Here is a 20,451-nt window from a genome sequence, read left to right as displayed (position 1 = left end):
AGCGTTCTTCAGAATATCTCCTTCGTGTTTCATGGAAGAAAGTAAGTCAGAGCGGTTTAGATAGAAATAAGGGTGAGTAAATGATGATTGAATTTTCATTTCCTCCTTACATTTATGTAATGGTTCATCTTCTCATATGTGAGAGAAGATGAACCGTGTCTTCCCACAGAAGTGCATGGTGGCGCAAACAGTCAGTAATTAGATTTCACAGCAAGTCGTCTTGACTACTGTTGATCTAATTCAGTCATTTTTATGATTGTTGGTAAACCTCAGAAATCTACTCATCACTCTGTAACACTGTATCGACTAACACAAGCCCCACTTTAACCTTCACTGTGAGCATGTGTGTCATCCTGTGTCTCTCGTCTCATCTGTGCTCCTCCTGCTATTCTCTCAGTCCGTCTGAGAGGGTAGAAAAGGAAAATGGAGAGGAACCATTTTTCCAGAGTCCCACCCCTCCCCAGCCCCCACCCGCAGCCACAGCGGCCGATGAAGAGGAGGAGGAGGAGGAGGAGGAGCCGGTGAGCAGGGCTCTCTCTCTCACACACACACACTCCACATCCATCTGCTGCTCTTCATTCTCACAAACTAATGATTCGATTGTCTTTTAAAACTGAAAACACAAGGTCCTATGAAGACAAGTCAATCGTTTTGAAAATGTTTAATTAAGGATTATTAACTTCACTATGTGTCATTAAAGGTTTATATTGTCTTCTAATATTGACACTTCTCAAGGATGCTAGTTGGAATGGATGCAGTGTAGTGGTTTAGCGCTGGTTACCAGAAGGTTGTTGGTTTGATGCATGAAAGTTGTCATAAGTAAAATAAATCATAAAATATATTGTAATAAAAAAAAATCTAAAATTAAGCACATTGCGATGCATAGATTTAATAATGAAAATTCAATGCATCGATTAAAGTATTATAATTGAATTGAATTAAGTCTCTTAAGGCTGCATTTATTTGATTAAAAATACATAAGTTACATTTATAGTAAAAGTACTATTATGAAATATTACAATTTAATAGAACTGTTTTTTATTTGTGTATATCTTAAAATATAATTTATTTCTGTGATGCAAAGCTGAGTTTTCAGCATCATTACTCCAATCTTCAGTGTCACATGATCCTTCAGAAATCATCCTTACATGCTGATTTGCTGCTCAAGAAACATATCAGATTATTATCAGTGTTGAAAATAGCTGTGCTGCTTCCAATTTTTGTCATAACTTTTCTTTCCATGGTCCTTTGTGTGCAAAAGTTCAAAGAACAGTATTTATTCCAAATAGAAAACCTTTGCAAGTCTATAAATGTTTTTAATTTCTTTAAAAAAAAAAAAAAGCTCTTAGTGACTCCCAAACTTTTAATCCGTAGTGCACATTAATGTTCTCCGCATATATTGGAAAATAATTATGAACATCCCAAAATGCATCATTCCAAATTAGTCATTCAAACTAAATGTGACTGTATTTTACGATGCATCACATGATTTACTGAAGAATTGTAATAGTCCTCATGTAGTCATATAGTCCCCAAAACTATAACATTGAATCAGTAGAGTGAGTTTGGGGGCGGGACTCTGTTTGTTCAACCAATGAAATCAGTGGCAGAGATTACTAGTTAATGCCATTTACAATGTTTTTGTTCAATGACAAAATTTAACAGTGAACTGACTGATGCTCTTGTGTGAATGTCCTCAGAGTCTGAAAGGACGTCCCCCTCCCGCCCCTCTGTTTGGTGATGATGATGATGATGATGATGATGAAGAACTGCACTGGCTGAGCTGATGTCAACCTTCTCAATCGACATCAGACGACTGCCGGCAACAAGGCCAGACGATCTCTGAAAGGAGGAAATGATGTTTGTCCCGGACCTCAGTGAAAACGGCTTTTTTAGTGGGTTGGGACGCTTCAGCAAACATTTCGGTATTTTCTATGATCAGAGAACAGAGAGTAACGTCCTGCCCAAAACCTTAAAAAGCATCTGGATGAAAATCTCTATGGCAGAACTTAACATAAACTGATTTAAACTGAAAAAATCAAAAATCATTTTAAATCTACAAATACTTTAAATCATAGAAACGGTTGATTTTTTTTTTTTTTTTATCTTAATTTATAATGTAATGTTTCCATCTTTAACAGGGTTTTCATGTGTAATTCAGCCTGCTGTCTCTGTTCTTAATATTTATATATAGTACTAAATGCAACCAGTTGCACATTAATAAAGAAATGAGACTGTGAACTGTGAAAACTAAAATCTCGTTACTTTTGCTTTTTTATCCCAGTCCCCTGTCTCGCACGTTTTTTTTTGTGTTTGCTTTTTATTCCACTATCTTGTCTCTCAGTTTTAAATGCAGAAACACATTCTGTGTGAGTGGCTCGTCAACCAATCAGAACTGAGAATTCAACAACATCATGGACTGATTGCTGCTAGCAAAAATGAAGTTGCTTTTAGAAAAAAATATAAAATGAATTAAACTGTTATGGCTGGCATTCATGACAGGTGCAGCCCAGTGGGACTGACCCGTTCAGCTTTTCCCAAAGATACTCAATAAAACCCTTTGTTTTAGTGTTGTTTCTGCAGATGTGATATGTTAGTGTGTGTGACGTCACTAAGAACATAAATAACTTTTGCGTTGGCTCACTAGATCATTAGGACAAAACAAACAGAAACAGGGATGAGCTGCAGTCCTGTGGCTCCCAACAGATGTCATATAAAAAAAATGCTGCTTCAGTTATTGTCTTCATGTTTCCCAAAAAGTGCTTGTTTTAGATCTCTAAGAAACCCACCACCAGAGAAAGCTGGTGCCATACGAGAGTCCATCAGAGGAGTTAGCGACGATAGATTACAAAAATAAGCTTCATGGCACCACTGTGTGAACACCAGAGAGAGATCATCGCAGGTCTAGCATCGATACAGCGCCTTCTGTGATCCTAATGTGGTTACCATCCTGAGAGGGAAAACATAAGACAAAAAAACTATTTACAAAACCAGTCTTAAGTGTCAATAAAAAAATCTATACATTTGACCCATAGGCTACAATGTATTTTTGGCTATTGCTACAAATACCCCTGTGCAACTTAAGACTGGTTTCGTGGTCTAGGGTCACATGACTCATGAAACATAACACCGTTTCAAATGACAGAACGCTCAGGTGTAGGTTGATGTCACTTACAGTAAAGAGAGGAGGTTCTCTGGGGTGCGGATGAAAGCCTTTCTGAGAGCAGGATGAGATCTCCTCCATGCCGTAGTCAGTCAGCCTGAAGTAGCCCGTCCTGTCAACATCAGTATTACATCAGCGCTTCTCAAGCTTTTAACTCCAACGCCCCCATTTGACTTTTTTCACAATCTGTCTGGTTCACTGATGAATGATTCAGACACTTTGAAGTTAAGTGTGACTTTGACTTGAGTGGCCACAGCATCTCACTTGTACTGTCACTGCTGTCATGTCTCTCATGGCTGGACTTACTCGTTGAATTTGGGAGAGCAGACGATGGCGATGGACTCGGGCAGCATCATCTGGTATGAGCAGTGAGTGTGCAGGTCAACGCTGGACAGGAAGGCCGTCTGAGTGGGGTGAGTCTGTGGGGTGACATCTGAATGATGACTGTACTGCAGTAGTAACTGTATGGATCCACTGTACTACGACTGGGTATCGAGTTTGATACTTTTTAGACACCAACCGAAGAGTACCATAGAGTAATCAAAAAATTTTCAAATATCAATACCTAAGGGGTTAACCTTGTCAACGTCGGTGAGCCAGTATGCATGCTGCATGCTTGATGTACATAAATCATTGTATGCTATGCGTTTTGAAATGAAAAAATACTAGTGTAAACATAGCCTAAAAGATGTGGAAACTGAAAACTATTTGAACTTTATTAAAACTGTTTGCACTGATTTATTGTGTTCATTCATTTTGTTCATTTGTGCTTTTTTGTTCCTTATGAAACCAAAGTTTGAGGTAATGTGATCTTGTTAAATCAGATTTCATAAAACTGGTTTTGGAAAAATATCATTCAGGAACTGGTATTGAAGTCGAGGTATCGTATCGGTATCGATAGGGAAACTTTTTGCACGAAACCCTGTACTGATGGACCTTTAGGGAAATTAACATTTCAGTATGTGACCCTGGACCCACAAAACCAGTCTTAAGTGTCAATTTTTGACCTGAATGCTGAATAAATAAGCTTTCCATTGATGTATGGTTTATTAGGATCAGACAATATTTGGCCGAAATACCACTATTTGAAAATCTGAAATCTGAGGGTGCAAAATAATCAAAATACTGAGAAAATCACCTTTGAAGTTTTCCAAATGAATCCTTAGCAAAGCATATTACTAATCAAATTAATTTTTGATATATTTATCCAAATTATTTTTGGCATGAAAGAAAAATCGATAATTTTGACCCATACAATGTTTTTTTGGTTATTGCTAAAAATATATCCCAGCGACTTAAGACTGGTTTTGTGGTCCAGGGTCACATATGATTATTTCCTCACTTTTTTTTTCTTTTGTATCATTTTATAGTTATATGCTACTGGATACCTGTGGTTCATATCAGTTCTAAAGCAGGAGAAGGCAGAAGTGTGACTCACGTGTATCCAGCCCAGCGTGATGAGGTCGTACTGGTCCTGCACCAGAAACAGCTCCTCTTCATTCTCTGTGTCACAGTAATCTGGGCCTCCACACTGCTTCGGCACGATCACGTGTGTCACTGTAAACGCGTTACTATTCTGCAACAGGCACACAAACACTCTCCATTCAGATAGATGTCTTAATGCACTGTAATAGTAAGTGAGGCAGTCATGACCTTATGGTTAGACTTAGAGAGTACCTACTGATGGAAAAAGAAATCGGAGCCATGGTTATTAATTTTGTGCTGCCTGAAATGCTTTTTTGACTCTCTAAGTGCCGGTAGTCATCGATCTACATATTATGAATCACCAGAGACGATGGTTTAAGCTAAACATTTTCTGTTCTGTTCTACTGAAGAGAAAAAAGTCTCCAACATCTTGGATGGCCTGAGGATGAGTAAATTACCATCAAATTTTCATTTTCTGGTGAACTATGTCTTTAACAGATTTTTTTTTGCAAGTTAAAATGTTCATCGCAGCAAATTTTTCATCCCAAATATTCATCTCGATCTCTGTCTGACAAGCCTTGTGTGAATCATATTTGAGCTTTGTTATTGGTAACAGAGAAAATTTAGGTAATAAAGGAATAATAAATCATGCCACGAATTAGAGCGGCACGAATCTGGATAAATTGAGAATCACATTATTATTATTTTTTTGCCTCAAATAGAGATCGCAATTCTCCCACGATTCTGAACTAAACTAAATAATGTATGATTTACTACAAGCTGTGACAAAATATTAATTGCTACAGTCTTTTTTATTATTAAAATGATGAGAAATTAGATTTAATGAATAATTCAGTGACTTCAATTCTTCATAAATACTACACTTGTTTCATTTCTGAATGGATCAGCGTTTTTGAACGAATCTCTTGAATGAATGAATCAATGACAAATAAATTTAAGTCACTAGTCACCGCCTAGTGGCTAAATAATGTAATCGACAGTTTTTTAAAGTGCGCCAGTTACTTTCAAAATTTGATTTGCTCTATTTTGATAGCTACCATAGACATCAGTGTTTACACCCGAACTATTAACTTTCATCCCAGTATTTCTGTGATAATACGAATGATTGTATTTGTGATTGTAATTGAAAAGAAGCGGTTTCTAACCTAAACATGGGAACTGCTCTCTGTGTCAGCGGCAGCACGAACACAGATTTGAACGTTCCAGTATGACTTTTCCCAAAGATTTAATAGACACAGGCGAATCGTTGTCATTTAGAAATGAGATCGCGATCTTTAAACGATTAATTGTGCAGCTCTATGACAAAGTCATACCAGTCTCCCACAGAGTATCCCACAGGTCTCCACTGCTCTTATGGTGTTGTTATTGGCCAATCGCAGAAATTTGCTGCAAAGCTCAGCAGGAACAGTGATCTGCCGCAAACCATCAACCATAGTAGCTGAAACACAAAGAACAACTCTGAGACAACCTGATAACACCGAACCTGAGGCTGCTCTACGTCTAGTGAGGTTTGACATCTAGCCGTACTGTTGATGCTGAGGTGACCCGGTTTAAGTGAGCGGTCCACGGTCGGGGGTGCAGCCGGGCTGGGAGCTGACCGAGCACTGTGATTGGCCGAGGGGGACTCTAGGTAGGGCAGAGGGGGACCCTGGATCCCAGGGATGAGCAGTGTGTCGTCTTGGTGAGGCACTGGTGTGTTGAACTCATGCTCACGCTGATGGTCCTTCTGCCGGATCATCTCCTCAAACCTGCTGAACTGCTCCTGCTCCAGCTGCCTCCTCTGCATGTCTGCCACTCGCTGTCTCTCCACCTCCAGCTCACGCTGCCGACACAACTCCTGCTCCAGCGCCTGAGCTTCTGCACGCTGACAGACGACAGAAGCACAATCATATGACTGACCAGGGTGGAAAAACATATTCATCTTTAACTTCGGAATTAATTACTCCAAACATGTCAGCAATGCATATAAAAAAATACTTTTAGACAAATACTAGTTTGTAAAAAAAAATTATAGTAATATATATATATATATATATATATATATATATTTGTTTTTTATTATTATTATTATTATTATTATTATTATATTGTGACTCAATAGTCTCATTGGATATTCATTAAATACAGTGCTTTATAAAAAAAAATCTGAATTATTTTTTTTATTATTTCATAAGGCAGAGCAACAAATAGTAAATACTAAGAAACACTGCATATTTACCATGAACATGTATATGTTTATCATGGTATCTGGGGATTTTCGTGATAATAAAAATATATTGTTAATCTAGCATTATGGAATTACAATTACATTACTGGAATTTTGGAAAAAAATTATGTCTGTATGTATTACCAGTAAAAGAATTTGGGAAATGTGTTAAATGTGAGAATCAAAAAAACTAAAACATGTTTGACAGGTTTCATCGGTTTCGCTTTTCTATCATGATAAGGTTTGGAATAAATGCCTCACCTTTTTGCTGATAAACTCAGCATATTCTTTCTCATATCTTCTCAGTAAATGTTTCTTCAGCTGCTCTGCTTGAGGAAAAGCGGTCTCCTTTAGCTTCTGTGTGGGGAACAACGTCAAAACTGAGGACTCTAATAAGATATGATGATCATTTGAGATTATCAATCTAGAGTTCACTAGACTACATTACCCTTAAAATCTCTTTCTTCTCAGGAATATTACACAGTTTATATTCTGGATGCTTGGGGAGCTTTTCAATGAAAAGCCTGGTGGGTTAAAAACAACCAGAGTTAAACCTGTTGTAAGTGAACTGGACATTACTAATATTATTCACACATAACAGATGACTCCCATTTAAGTTAATTAGATACTCTACCCAAAAATGAACATTCTGTCATTACTTACTCACTCCCATGTTGTTCCCAACCCATTTGACTTTCTTTCTTTTGCAGGAAACACAAAGGAATGTATTCTGAAGAGCATTGGGAACCTAACAACATTAGAGACAAATCATCTTTTGTGTTCCACAAGAAAGTCACACAGGTTTGGAACAGCATGACGGTCAGTAAATGATAAAAGAATGCATCAGATGGAGCTAGAGCATGATTCAGGTCTTCGTACGTGATGTATTTGTTGTAGAGGACAAAGGCGTGCTCTGTGTTGCCCTCCTCGGCGTACACGTGGGCCATGCGGATCACCTCCATGCCCGAGCGGAAGTATCTGCGGAGGGGCACTGCTTCATTCATGTCCACCGCGCTGCCCTTCTTGGTCAAGGCCCGCACCCGTTCATCAGGGGTCAAACTCACATCCGCGTGGTCCAACATCATGTGGCCAGTGTCCTCAGTCTAAGCCTTCAACCCTGTTATACAAATGAGAACACGTGACAGACAAAACAGATTTCAGATTTCTTTTGCACTTTTGAATGAAAGAATTTATTAGATTTACTGTGCAACTACATCAGCTTAATGAATGACACATATAAAAGTCTTAAAAGTACAGTAGCAAACTTCATACATTCTTACACTAGTGAGTATAACATTAACTACTAAGTAGTGGACAAGTAATACTATTTACTGTGCTGACAGAATAAAGAGCTTCAAACAGGTGATATATCACATACAAAAAACTCACTTTAAAATTTTTAGCAAAATACCATAAAATAGCCAACAGCTGGGGCCGCCTTTATTGATTTCTTTGTTTAAATATGTGAATTGTTGTGGTATGCATAATGGTTATATATGAATATTTGCAGCTAGCTGGCTATTAATGTTGGATGATAAAGTCTTACCGTGATAATAATGACAGTATGTCTTTCAGATCACAGTCACATGAGCTGGGGAAACTCGTCCATCGCCTTTAACTGTATTTGATGGGAATAAAGGCGAGTTAAACTGTGTTATATGGCTCTGTCTCCATCCTTGTCGTTGTAATCTCTCCAGCAGCACTCACTCACTTCCTCTTCCTGTGCTGCGCGACACAAACTAACAGCCGCTCTCAGATCAGTCAGCTCTCCTTCTGTTGCAGGGTTGCCAAGTTTTCACAACAAAACCCGCCCAATTGCGTTTCGGTGGGGGTCTTCCGCAAAAAAATCGCGTCCCGGGGATAGAATACAAGTTTTTTTGGCGTTGTTCCCTTTGTAAAATTCTTATTCCAGGGGATAAGTATAACATTATTGGGGTGGTTCAAACCCGCGACTGTAGAGTTACAGTAGCACAGTTTTGCGGGAAAACCCCGGACCTGGCAACACTGTTGTTAATACAGCACGCTCTGTGACAGACTCTCGATCGATCAGATTCAAGGTGTGTCAGGTAATATGTGACTGACTGATAAACTTTTACAGTTCACTTAGTGCCATTAACCCAGGAAGCATTCTAAATAAATCATTTCTGTTGTTGTTGTTATTATTAGTAGTAGAATTAATCGACTTGTTGTTGTCGTTAAGCAACAACAACAACATATTATTATGTTGCAATTAATGTTGTATTAAATGAGAAAATAGTGCAAAATATAGACATTTTTGATAGCGATCTCAGACTTGTAATCCCCACTGTAGTAAAAGTTACTGTTTTATGGCAGTAGGCTAAGTAAGGCTACACTGGATTCAGTTCTGATGTTTTTAATGATCAGATCCGTTTTTTAATCAAATGACAGAATGCAGTTAGTTATTAAAATATTAAATTTATTGTATTGTAGTATTTTTATTATTATTATTCTTTTGTTCCTGCATAAGTTGTGTCATATATATATATATATATATATATATATATATATATATATATATATATATATATATATATTTATATTTATGTGTGTGTGTGTGTGTGTGTGCTGGTCATATAATTAGAATATCATCAAAAAGTTGATTTATTTCACTAATTCCATTCAAAAAGTGAAACTTGTATATTATATTCATTCATTACACACAGACTAATATATTTCAAATGTTTATTTCTTTTAATTTTGATGGCTATAACTGACAACTAAGGACAATCCCAAATTCAGTATCTCAGAAAATTATTGTGAAACTATTGTGAAAAGGTTCAATATTGAAGACACTGGTGCCACTCTCTAATCAGCTAATTAACTCAAAACACCTGCAAATGGCTTTAAATGGTCTCTCAGTCTAGTTCTGTAGGCTACACAATCATGAGGAAGACTGCTGACTTGACAGTTGTCCAAAAGACGACTATTGACACCTTGCACAAGGAGGGCAAGACACAAAAGGTCATTGCAAAAGAGGCTGGCTGTTCACAGAGCTCTGTGTCCAAGCACATTAATAGAGAGGCGAAGGAAAGGAAAAGATGTGGTAGAAAAAAGTGTACAAGCAATAGGAATAACCACACCCTGGAGAGGATTGTGAAACAAAACCTTTTAAAAATGTGGGGGAAATTCACAAAGAGTGGACTGCAGCTGGAGTCAGTGCTTCAAGAACCACTGCGCACAGACATATGCAAGACATGGGTTTCAGCTGTCGCATTCCTTGTGTAAAGCCACTCTTGGACAACAGACAGCGTCAGAAGCATCTCGCTTAAAAAAGGACTGGACTACTGCTGAGTGGTCCACAGTTATGTTCTCTGATGAAAGTAAATTTTGCATTTCCTTTGGAAGTCAGGTTCCCAGAGTCTGGAGGAAGAGGAGAGGCACACAATCCACGTTGTTTGAGGTCCGGTGTAAAGTTTCCACAGTCAGTGATGGTTTGGGGTGCCATGTCATCTGCTGGTGTTGGTCCACTGTGTTTTCTGAGGTCAAAGGTCAACGCAGCTGTATACCAGGAAGTTTTAGAGCACTTCATGCTTCCTGCTGCTGACCAAATTTATGGAGATGCAGATTTCATTTTCCAACAGGACTTGGCACCTGCACACAGTGCCAAAGCTACCAGCACCTGGTTTAAGGACCATGGTATCCGTTCTTAATTGGCCAGCAAACTCACCTGACCTTAAATGCAAGGCAAGGCAAGTTTATTTATATAGCACATCTTGTACACAATGGTAATTAAAAATGCGTTACATAAAAGAACGTAAAATAATAATGAAGAAAAATAATAACAAGTATAAAACAACCATTTAAAATGAATTTAAAACGGTTAGAAAATGATTTTACATTAAAAAAAATAAAAAATAAAATGAAAAACAATGAAAATATAGTGCAATCAGTTGCAAATAAACATTTGAAATATATCAGTCTGTGTGTAATGAATGAATATAATATACAAGTTTAACTTTTTGAATGGAATAAGTGAAAGAAATCAACTTTTTGATGATATTCTAATTATCTGATCTGTTGGACTCTAGGTGGTGTTCTAGGTTCTTCTGTGTGTGTTTTCTTTTGTCTGTTTGCAGGGTGGAGACAAGCAGCATGTGCGGTGGTTTACCTTTGATAAATTGACTGATAAAAGTGTCTTTTTCCACCGGTGTGGTGCGCCCCGTTTGAGCTTAACTTCTCTTCAGCACCAGACTTTGAGCATTCTTTATTATATTGTTGTTTACTTTTCTCTTCCCTTTTGGGTTTACCTGTAGTTTAACTTACGTTAATGTTTATTTTGCGTTAACTGTAAAAATCAATTTGCATTGTTAATAATTTTTTTTATCACAAATCTCTAACCTAAAACAATTGAAAATGGGGGAAAATCTCATTATGAAATAAATGTTTTTCTCAAATATACATTGGAAACAATTACTCGTACCCTTAGAAATTCTTAGGAGTAAAATATCTGAAGTATATTGACATTCATATTCACAATTTTGAACACACCAGGGTGATTGTGAACATTAAATTATCCAGCCATGGGAAAACAAAGGCCAAATTTCCTTAATCATCCATCACAATGAGAAAAACCAAAGAATATATTTCTAATGGGCAGCAAAATATAAATGAGATTCACAAATTAGAAAGTTTGTAGAAGTAGAAATGGCCGGCAGCTAGGGCTGGGACAACGCGTCGAGGTCATCGATGACGTCGACGCAAAAAATACGTCGACGCAAAATATGCGCATCGATTCGTCGACCTGTTTTTATTTCTCTAAAAAACGTTTGCAAAACGTTTACCTTATGTGCGCTGAATATACGCGATGGCCGGATCAACATTCTGTCCAACGTTATATAACCAATCCAGGGGTTTTTCTGCATTGATCTTTTTTTTGGCGGCTGTCAAAGCCTTATTTGATCGGTGAGTGATGTAGAATATAATGACTGTGTTGCGCCTGACAGGGCGCGTACGAGAGAGAGCACCGGTTGTGCGCGCGCACTCACGGTCTTCAAACAACACGAGCGCTTCTTGCTCTCTCCCTCCCTTGTGCATATTAATCAAAATCATTAAACACGATAGAAAAAGGGCGAAACACCAAAGTTTCACGCGCGCTCGCGCACTCACAGTCTTCAAACTACACGAGCGCTGTCTTGCTCTCTCCCCCCCCCCCCCCTCCCACGTGCATGTGCATGTGCATGTGCATATTAACCAAAATCATTAGACACGATAGAAAAAAGGCGGAACGCCAAAGTTTCACGTTGAGCATTCGGAGATTTTTTTTTCTCCATGACAGGCTGCTGGCTCCCACTGTTAATTTTTTTTTGGAAAAGCACTCTCTGTATTAGCTTAAAGCCCTCAAGTTTACATTTACATACTGTATTCTTTCAATTGCTCTAAACAAGTTTTTTGGGTGACCTTTTTTATTGAATGCTAGATATCAAGTTGTTGTTATTTTCATCTGAAAGAAGAACTTTTTTTCAGTAAACTAGGCCCTATGTGTTCAGTAAGCTTGTTTCAGTAAGCTATGTGTTTTCAAGGTTTCAAGGTTTTATTGAATGCTATCTCTATACAAGTGCAAAGTAATGCATTCTTAGTCATTCTTTTATTTTGTAATTTTAAGAGCAATAAACATATTGCAATGTTAAGGAATTTATGTTTTTTTCATTCAGATATGTAAATCAACATGTATAAATTGTTAGTAGTCAATTAATGGGGAGATAATCGAAATCAAATCGGTCTGGAAAAATTAATCGTTAGATTAACCGATGCATCGAAAAAAATAATCGCTAGATTAATCGTTTAAAAAATAATCGTTTATCCCAGCCCTACCGGCAGCCATATCACCCTGGAGCCCAAGACCGGTTTCCCACTGAAGCTAAGCAGGGCTGAGCCTGGTCAGTACCTGGATGGGAGACCTCCTGAGAAAACTAGGTTGCTGCTGGAAGAGGTGCTAGTGAGACCAGCAGGGGGTGCTCACCCTGTGGTCTGTGTGGGTCCTAGCGCCCCAGTGTAGTGATGGGGACACTATACTGTCAACAAGCACCGTCCTTCGGATGAGATGTTAAACCGAGGTCCTGACTCTCTGTGGTCATTAAAAATCCCAGGATGTCTTTCGAAAAGAGTAGAGGTATGACCTCGGCATCCTGGCTAAATTCGCCCATTGGCCTCTGACCATCATGGCCTCCTAACAATCCCCATATCCGCTGATTGGCTTCATCACTCTGTCTCCTCTCCACCAGTAAGCTGGTGTGTGGTGGGCGTTCTGGCGCACTATGGCTGCCGTCGCATCATCCAGGTGGATGCTGCACACTGGTGGTGGATGAGGAGATACCCCCAGACTATGTAAAGCGCTTTGAGTGCCTAGAAAAGCGCTATATAAATGTAATGAATTATTATTATTATTATTAGAAAGTGGCTTCAAGAAAAGAGCTAGAGCAGTGAAAATTCCTATTTCCACCATCAGGGCAATAATTAAGAATTTCCAATCAACAGAAAATGTTATGAATCTGCCTGGAAGAGGACGTGTGTCTATCGTCCTAATGCACGGTGAGGAGGAAAGTTTGAGTAGCTAAAGACTCTCCAAGGATCACAACTAGTATTGCAGAAAATAGTTGAGTCTCAGCACCTACGCCACATGTTGTTTGGGAGTGTTTCTAGAAAACAAAAATCAAGAAAAGTAAATGCTCTCATCCAAAAACAATCCCCAAAATATTCAGTTATCAGGCACGACATGAACTTCAAATGGGTCTGGCTTCTATGCTCAGATGAAACACAAAAATGAGCTTTTTAGAAGCAAACACTCAAGATGGGTTTGGTGAACACAGGGATAAAAAGTACCCCATGTGTACAATGAAATATACTGCTGTATTTTTGATGTTGTGGGCCTATATTTCTGCTGGAGGTCCTGGACATCTTGTTTAGACACATTGCATCATGGATTCTATCAAATACCAACAGATTAAAAAAATCAAAAAGTGACCAACTCTGTTAGAAATCTTATACTGGACCATGTTTGGATCATCCAACCGGACAATAATCCAAACACAAACCTCAAAAACAACACAGAAATTGGTCACTGAGCACAAAACCAAGCTTCTGCTATAGCCTTTCCAGTCCTCTGACCTGAACCCTATAGAAAATGAGAGGAGTGAACTGAAGAGGAGAAGCACCAACATGGAGCTGGGAATCTAAAGGATCTGGATGAAGGAATGGTCTCTGATCTCTTGTCAGGTGTTCTCTAACCTCATCAGGCATTATAGGAGAAAATGTACACCTGTTAAACTGGCAAATGGAGGTTTCAAAAAGTATTGAATAAAAGGGGGCCATTAATTGTGTCCAATGTCATGATGTTTCCCCCCATTTTAATTTCTTATTCTCCAATTTTTATTTTTCACAGCCTTTGATCATATTTACCAAGAGTGACAATAATTCTGACCACGACTGTATATCCATATATATATGAAGTTTTTTATACTACACTTTCAGTTAATGTTCAGTTGACAAGAAGAGACGAGTCAGAGGAAAAATCAAACCTTTATTCCATTTCTTCTCAGAGTAGAAAAGTTGCAATAGTGGAAAAGATTGACCACAATAAACAGGTAAGTTAAACATCCTTCATATATTTTTCCCCAAGTAATAATTCAAAACAGATCCTCAATGTCCAGAAAAATGGTTGTGCAAAGCCACTGGTTGTATGTCAAATCATCATCACAGGCTTAAGAGAGAATAGAGCAGGGATCACAGTATAGGCACCCATCAGGAGTGTGATAGTGTTATACGTTGCACCAAAAAGATATTTCCCACAATGTTTCCCATTTCAGGATTAAGAAGAGGATGGGTATATAGCTGTTTGTTTCTCATTTCTGGGCATTATCTAGAATTGGCACGGGTATTTTCATAAATCAAGTGTGGCAATTATAATACTACTGTACACCAAAAACAATCATCTTTAAATGCATCATTGACTGCTGCAATCAACAATGGTGTTTTCTTCATCAGCTAAAAAGTGGAATGACTCCAGAACTGGATGGCTTCATTCATTATTAAAGTCACTTGAGTCAAAGCTCTTAGAAAAATGAAAAGTGAAACTAGTCCGAATCAGGGCTGGAAGGTTTTTTTTTTTTTTTTTTTAAAGTGTCCAGGTGCTGTCCATTTAGAAAACCACAACTGAACCACTGACTGACCAATTCAAATACAAATAATTTAAAGAGATTCAAACACCTCACGTCAAAGATGGAGAACATACTGTATGCAAAAAATAAAATAAAAATCTATCAATGATCAGAAACATTAAAACACAGCAGGCCTGGCTGATAAGGATTGTTTTTGGGCCCTAGTGTTACCTTATATAATTTTTGTGTTTTATTGCTTAAAATCCAAATTAATTAAACTCATTTTTGGTGAAGTAAAATTACAAGTAAAAAACTATAAATACATTTCTTTCTGACACATTAAATAATTTTTGTTGTTGGAGCAATAAAAAGGGCAAGTATCAAAGTGAACTACTGGTCTGACTGGGCTGGCAAGTAAAATCCTTTGTGTTGAGCCCTTCAAAGCTAATTAAGCAAATAATATGCATTCATAGTGTTTCAAACATCTTTAACATAGTGACAAAAGCTTGCTGCTTCTTTAGTAGTCCACACCTGAAGAAAGAATTCACGTGTCCCATAAACATGTGCAACCAGCTTCAAGTGGTACAACAATTCATAACTCAATCATTCCCAATCTCCCATAAAACATCATTCAAGCAGTCAACATATACTTCCAAAAATATACATATCGTTTCCTTCTGTATTACACATTTCACCCAGCAATAAATAGAGAATAAAAAAAAAAAACCAAAGAAAACCACGTAACTCTACCAAAAAGGCTCGGCAATTAAATCGAACGAGAGGCCACAGAACCAACATCTACAATATGACCCTGCACAGCGGATTTCAGTTATGTGTTTGTAATGCTCTAAACCTAAATGAAGATCATCCCAGATATTGTAGAGCTACAATAGACATTGTCATCATTATTAATATAATTTGGGATGAATTCGTGACAGCTGCTGTGCAATGTTTATGAGTGGTGATACATGACTCATTATGTTTAATTCAAGTTTCAAAATCAAGTCAAATATTTCGATTCCACCACCGCTGACTCATCTGACTGGTTTCTCTCACTGGAAAACAGAAAAGAGAACACAATATAGTTTCATTTCTAATATAAGAAAATTGACTGGTCTAAAAAATGTCCACAGAGGCAGAAACTGTAACAGAATGTACTGTTATAAGGTGGCAACAGATGTTTTCTTTATTAGATGGTAGTTTTTGGTTTCTAAAGTCTGTTTTTAAATAAATTAATAGATAGGAGTGTTAACTGGCTGTGTGTACACAAATGCTACTTACATGCTGCTCGAGTTTTTGGTAATCTGATGTCTTGGGTCTCCGCGTGCCTCTTGATCTCCGGCCCTCAACGACGAAGGCAATAATCTGCAGGCGAACATGAAATAAATAACTGTCATTTAATTGCCACTTGACATCTTTAAAATGCAAAGAAAACGACAAATACGGGTCTCTAGGATGTCCAAACAGCCCCACTAACCCTGCGCTTGTTGTGCCTTGTGACATACAGCACAGCCACCAGTATAACGGCACACACCAGATAGGCAAAGAAGTGGCTGCTCTCTGCGTTCTCTGACTGAAAATTTGGACTGATATCATCCTTGGTTTCTGTTTTGCTGTTAAACGTGTCCTGTTCATTTAAAGGTTCACCAGCAGTATCATCAACACCACCTTCATCTTCAGCCTCTTCATCATCAAGATCATTGGCTAAATCAGTGTTTTGTTCGTCTTCGTTGTCTGTAGGGTTCTCAGTCATCTTCTCTACACTCTTTTCAACCATTTCATCTCCACCTTCTTCAGCAGGTTCAGGGGTATCATCATCTTCAACCACATTTTGGTCAATTGTGGCTGGCTTTTCACCTTCTTTTCCACTTGGTACATCTCCACTGTCTTTTTGCTCCTCTTGACCCGTTTGATCAGGTTTTGGGTTTTCTCCACCATCTTTATTTTGCTCATTGTCTTCATTTCCTTCATCGTTTGTCTCAGCTTTATCTTTTGTGTTTTTATCAGCTTCTATATTAGGGTCAGGTAGGGTTTTATTCTTTTCATCTTGTGCAGCATTTTTTTCGCTTTCAAGATTTTCTTCAAGAATTTGAGGGGTGTTTGCCTCATTAACCTCTCCATTGCTGTCAGATGTGATCTGTATTTCATTTGGGTTTTCAACCAATGTGTTCACAGGATCATTATTACTTTTTGGCTCATTTGCTGATGTGCTCTGCACACCATCTGTATCTTGATCTGTGTCCGGTTGGATTGGAGTTTCTTCTGGAGTGTTATCTGACAATGCACTGGTGCAAACTGGAAAATAGCACAAAAAAAACACAATCAAATCTTGGGCATAACACACAGTTCAGTTCAGTTAATTTGTCATATATACAAGTGTCAGTGACCATATGTACATTGAAATGCTTTTTGTAAGGCTTAGGTAAAAGAAAAGAAAAAAAAAGTATTGCTAAAGATATAAAAATAAAGGGGCAAGCAAGATAAACATGTTAAAACAGACATGTGGTATAATATTTACAACAAATTCACAATGCTATACAATAAAAATAAAAGTACAATGGTGCAAGGTTGAGTGGAAGCTGTGCACTGAGGTATATATATATATATATATATATATATATATATATATGTAAGAAAGTTGTGCAAAGAAGAAGTGAAGGGAAGTGAAGTGATGTGATGTGTGGTCAAGTATGGCGTCCCATACTCAGAATTTGTGTTCTGCATTTAACCCACAGAGCACGAATACTGAGCATGGGTCACCATACTTGGCTGTATGACACATCACTGATTCACTAACTATATACACTACCATTACACTAGTACACTATGCATATTGTATGCATTTTGATGATACTATAGGATAATGAAAACACCAATTGAAGGAATATCTTGTGAAAGAATCGTATCCCATTTCTCCAGTAGAGTTCCTCAGAACTGCAGAATCAATGCCAAATCACATCTCATTTCTTCTGGTGGCCCAGCACCTTACTAAGACACGTCATGTTGGTTTATGCTTAAATTTTTCATCTGTCTGTATATCTTTACCTATTTTACTAAGAGAATATACAGTAAACGGGTATCACACATATGGCAATATGGCAACGTGTAAACAAAGGCGAAGCAGGAAGTCGATCCTATTTCGAAAGCAGGAACGTTGTTCATCCAGACACTCTTTATCTGTCACGCATTGCAAAAGTGGGAAAAATGCCGCACTTTATCTGAATAATAAGCCAACACCATGTTGAATAATAGTACAGATTGTCTTTTCATTTCCAAATACAGTGCGCACGAGGACAGGGATTGAGATGTAAACACGTCACGAGGTTTATCAATCTATATCGTACCTAAGTCCCACAAACATCATCTTACAGTATAACAATGGGAACACACTGACTCACCTTGATACAAGCAAAGGACAACAACGAACAGCGCTGTTAATCGAGTCATGGCTTCAGTCAGAGAGGCAAATATCCAAGTATTAGGTGTCTGAGATATTTGGTGTCAGTGGGCGGAGCATACAACATGAATATTCATATTAGTGCGTTGTTGTCACTGCGATTTTTTTTAGCCCGACAGTCTCTAAAATGTTTCGTTTAATAACTTTGCCAAAATGTATGTGTTGTGCCATAATTAAATTTGTTATGATGATTATTCTGTGACATTCCTAATCGTTTGCTCAGTTATTCAAATAAGTTTTTAATAACAAAGCGAAAACTATTTTTTTTACATAAGACATTCTTAATCTTATAATTCTTAATATATATATATATATATATATATATATATATATATATATATATATATATATATATATATATATATATATATATCCCAAAATAATACATTTAGTGGACAAAATGCACTATAGAGTTAAAGACAAAAAATAAATAAGAACAAAATAAAAGGGCAAGATTGTGAAAATTTCTTTAACCATGCAGATGATTTTTGTCTTTAATCATATTCTGCATTGTGATGCAATTTGAGATGAATTTGAGATTCAGATGGAAATATTTTCACTGGTAAAGTTGTGAAATCAGCAACCTTGCAGTATTTTAACAATATTTTACTTATATTCTACAAACTTATAACAATTAAAATGATTTATATTTTAATAACAAATGGCTAAATCAAACCATACAATAATCTGTATATTTTCATTTCAAAGATAAAAGTAGATTACTTTTGCGAATAAAGACAGCAACTGATTCTGTGTTTTATTAACAAATGTAATGAAGGCTTTACATAAATGACATTTACAACACACCTTTATAAATATCAAATATATTAAAAAAAAAAAAAAAAAAAAAAACAGGTCAAAGCCACACAAGTGTCTACTTTGTATAGGTGTTTAGGGATTGGCCTACTGATCAACACAAGCAAGCACATCATGGGATTTCTGTGGTAAATTATATCTCTTATGGATCTAAAACCGGTTATAAATTCCTATATGAACAACTAATGGCAAAAAGAGATTTATACACCACGAACAAACTCAATGAAATCAGTCTAAATGTTGGGAGAAGGAACATACTTCGAAATCAATGGGACAAAATTGTTTATACTCGCTGCAGTATATAAGGGGTGCCCACATGTTTTTAATATTAGTAGAATATCCATGTTCTTTTTCCAAAATCATTTATCTTTGAACCATGTTTTATTAGGTCGTGCTTGGTTTGATTTATTTTTATTATCTTGATTAAAAAAATGTGGATTTCAGGAACAAAACATTGGAAATCTGTATTGTCTTCCAAAAGGCAACAGTTCATACTCTGTATGCAATACATTCAGTTGGTCTGCTACAATTTTTTGTGCTTCCCTAAGAACCGACTGTTCATACAGTGACTCAAGGGACAAATACTCCTTTCTCCCAATGGCCTTCATTGTTATTTTAACAAGCGTGCAAGCTTAGACTTTACCTGAATTGTAAGGTTACCAAACCATACCATAATGCCTTACCTAATTATACTCTATAACTTCCTGATAGAATAAATACATGATTTTCTGCTCCACTCCAAAAATCTGGAGTCTACGCAGAAAATACAATCTTCGCTGCACACAAGAACAAATTACATCCACATGAATCCCTCAACTGAGTTTATCATCCATATGGATAGCAAGGTACTTGTAGGAACATACTTGAATTAGCGGATGTTATAACACTGTATAAACACTGATGATCACTTATTGATCTTGGGTCAGAGATAATCTCCTCTGTCTTTTTTGTTTAAAACAAGACGATTTTAGGTACACCACTCTACAAACTTTGATACTTCTGACATATATCGCTGTGTCATCTGAGAATTTCACTATAAAGTTAGTAGAATCACAGCTTGAACACTCGTTGGTATACAATGTAAAAAGGATAGGAGAAGTAACAGATCCCTGTGGAACACCTGTGCTAATACCTTTCAGCTCTGATTAAGTTTTAATAACTCTAACCTGTTGTGTCCGATTAGTCAAAACTTTATTAAAAATGGATTGACATTCAATGTCTTCAGTTTCTGAATTAAAAAGGTGGGGCT

The 20,451-nt window shown here is 37.2% G+C and overlaps 2 protein-coding genes and 1 pseudogene across 2 annotated transcripts; 1 reads left to right on the top strand and 2 right to left on the bottom strand.

Moving 5' to 3' along the window:
- Window positions 1-1,787, top strand: part of LOC132114777 (FK506-binding protein 15-like) — a 43,533-nt pseudogene extending 41,746 nt beyond the window's left edge.
- An 859-nt stretch (window positions 1,788-2,646) lies between these two features.
- LOC132115413 (STAM-binding protein-like A) lies at window positions 2,647-8,502 on the bottom strand. The gene is made up of 10 exons (XM_059523878.1): window positions 8,362-8,502; window positions 7,695-7,932; window positions 7,264-7,339; window positions 7,077-7,172; window positions 6,137-6,473; window positions 5,923-6,047; window positions 4,602-4,739; window positions 3,470-3,582; window positions 3,176-3,275; window positions 2,647-2,950 (listed from the first exon to the last, which is right to left on the bottom strand). Exons 2-10 carry the CDS (start codon window positions 7,898-7,900, stop codon window positions 2,894-2,896), a joined length of 1,248 nt encoding a protein of 415 aa, XP_059379861.1. The 5' UTR covers window positions 7,901-7,932; window positions 8,362-8,502; the 3' UTR covers window positions 2,647-2,893.
- Window positions 8,503-15,697: 7,195 nt separating this feature from the next.
- On the bottom strand, window positions 15,698-17,050 carry LOC132114776 (trans-Golgi network integral membrane protein 2-like). The gene is made up of 4 exons (XM_059523097.1): window positions 17,043-17,050; window positions 16,407-16,995; window positions 16,211-16,294; window positions 15,698-15,984 (listed from the first exon to the last, which is right to left on the bottom strand). The coding sequence occupies exons 1-4, from the start codon at window positions 17,048-17,050 to the stop codon at window positions 15,982-15,984; spliced, it is 684 nt and encodes a 227-aa protein (XP_059379080.1). The 3' UTR covers window positions 15,698-15,981.
- Between the last annotated feature and the right edge of the window lie 3,401 nt (window positions 17,051-20,451).

This window comes from Carassius carassius, chromosome 34, assembly GCF_963082965.1.
Source record: "Carassius carassius chromosome 34, fCarCar2.1, whole genome shotgun sequence".
NCBI lineage: Eukaryota > Metazoa > Chordata > Actinopteri > Cypriniformes > Cyprinidae > Carassius > Carassius carassius.
The sequence above is the reverse complement of the archived record's forward strand: the minus strand, read 5'-3'. Positions and strand labels throughout refer to the sequence as shown.

Bases quoted from the DNA above. Each gene is read 5' to 3' on its own strand.
- LOC132115413 (XM_059523878.1), bottom strand. From the start codon at position 7,900: ATGATGTTGGACCACGCGGATGTGAGTTTGACCCCTGATGAACGGGTG. The intron at 4,740-5,922 runs GTATGACTTTGT...TGCCTGTTGCAG, and splicing joins GGATACTCTGTGGGAGACTG to AATAGTAACGCGTTTACAGT. The intron at 3,583-4,601 runs GTGAGTCACACT...GTCACCCCACAG, and splicing joins TCACGCTGGGCTGGATACAC to ACTCACCCCACTCAGACGGC.
- LOC132114776 (XM_059523097.1), bottom strand. The intron at 16,295-16,406 runs GTTAGTGGGGCT...GTTCGCCTGCAG, and splicing joins CAAGGCACAACAAGCGCAGG to ATTATTGCCTTCGTCGTTGA.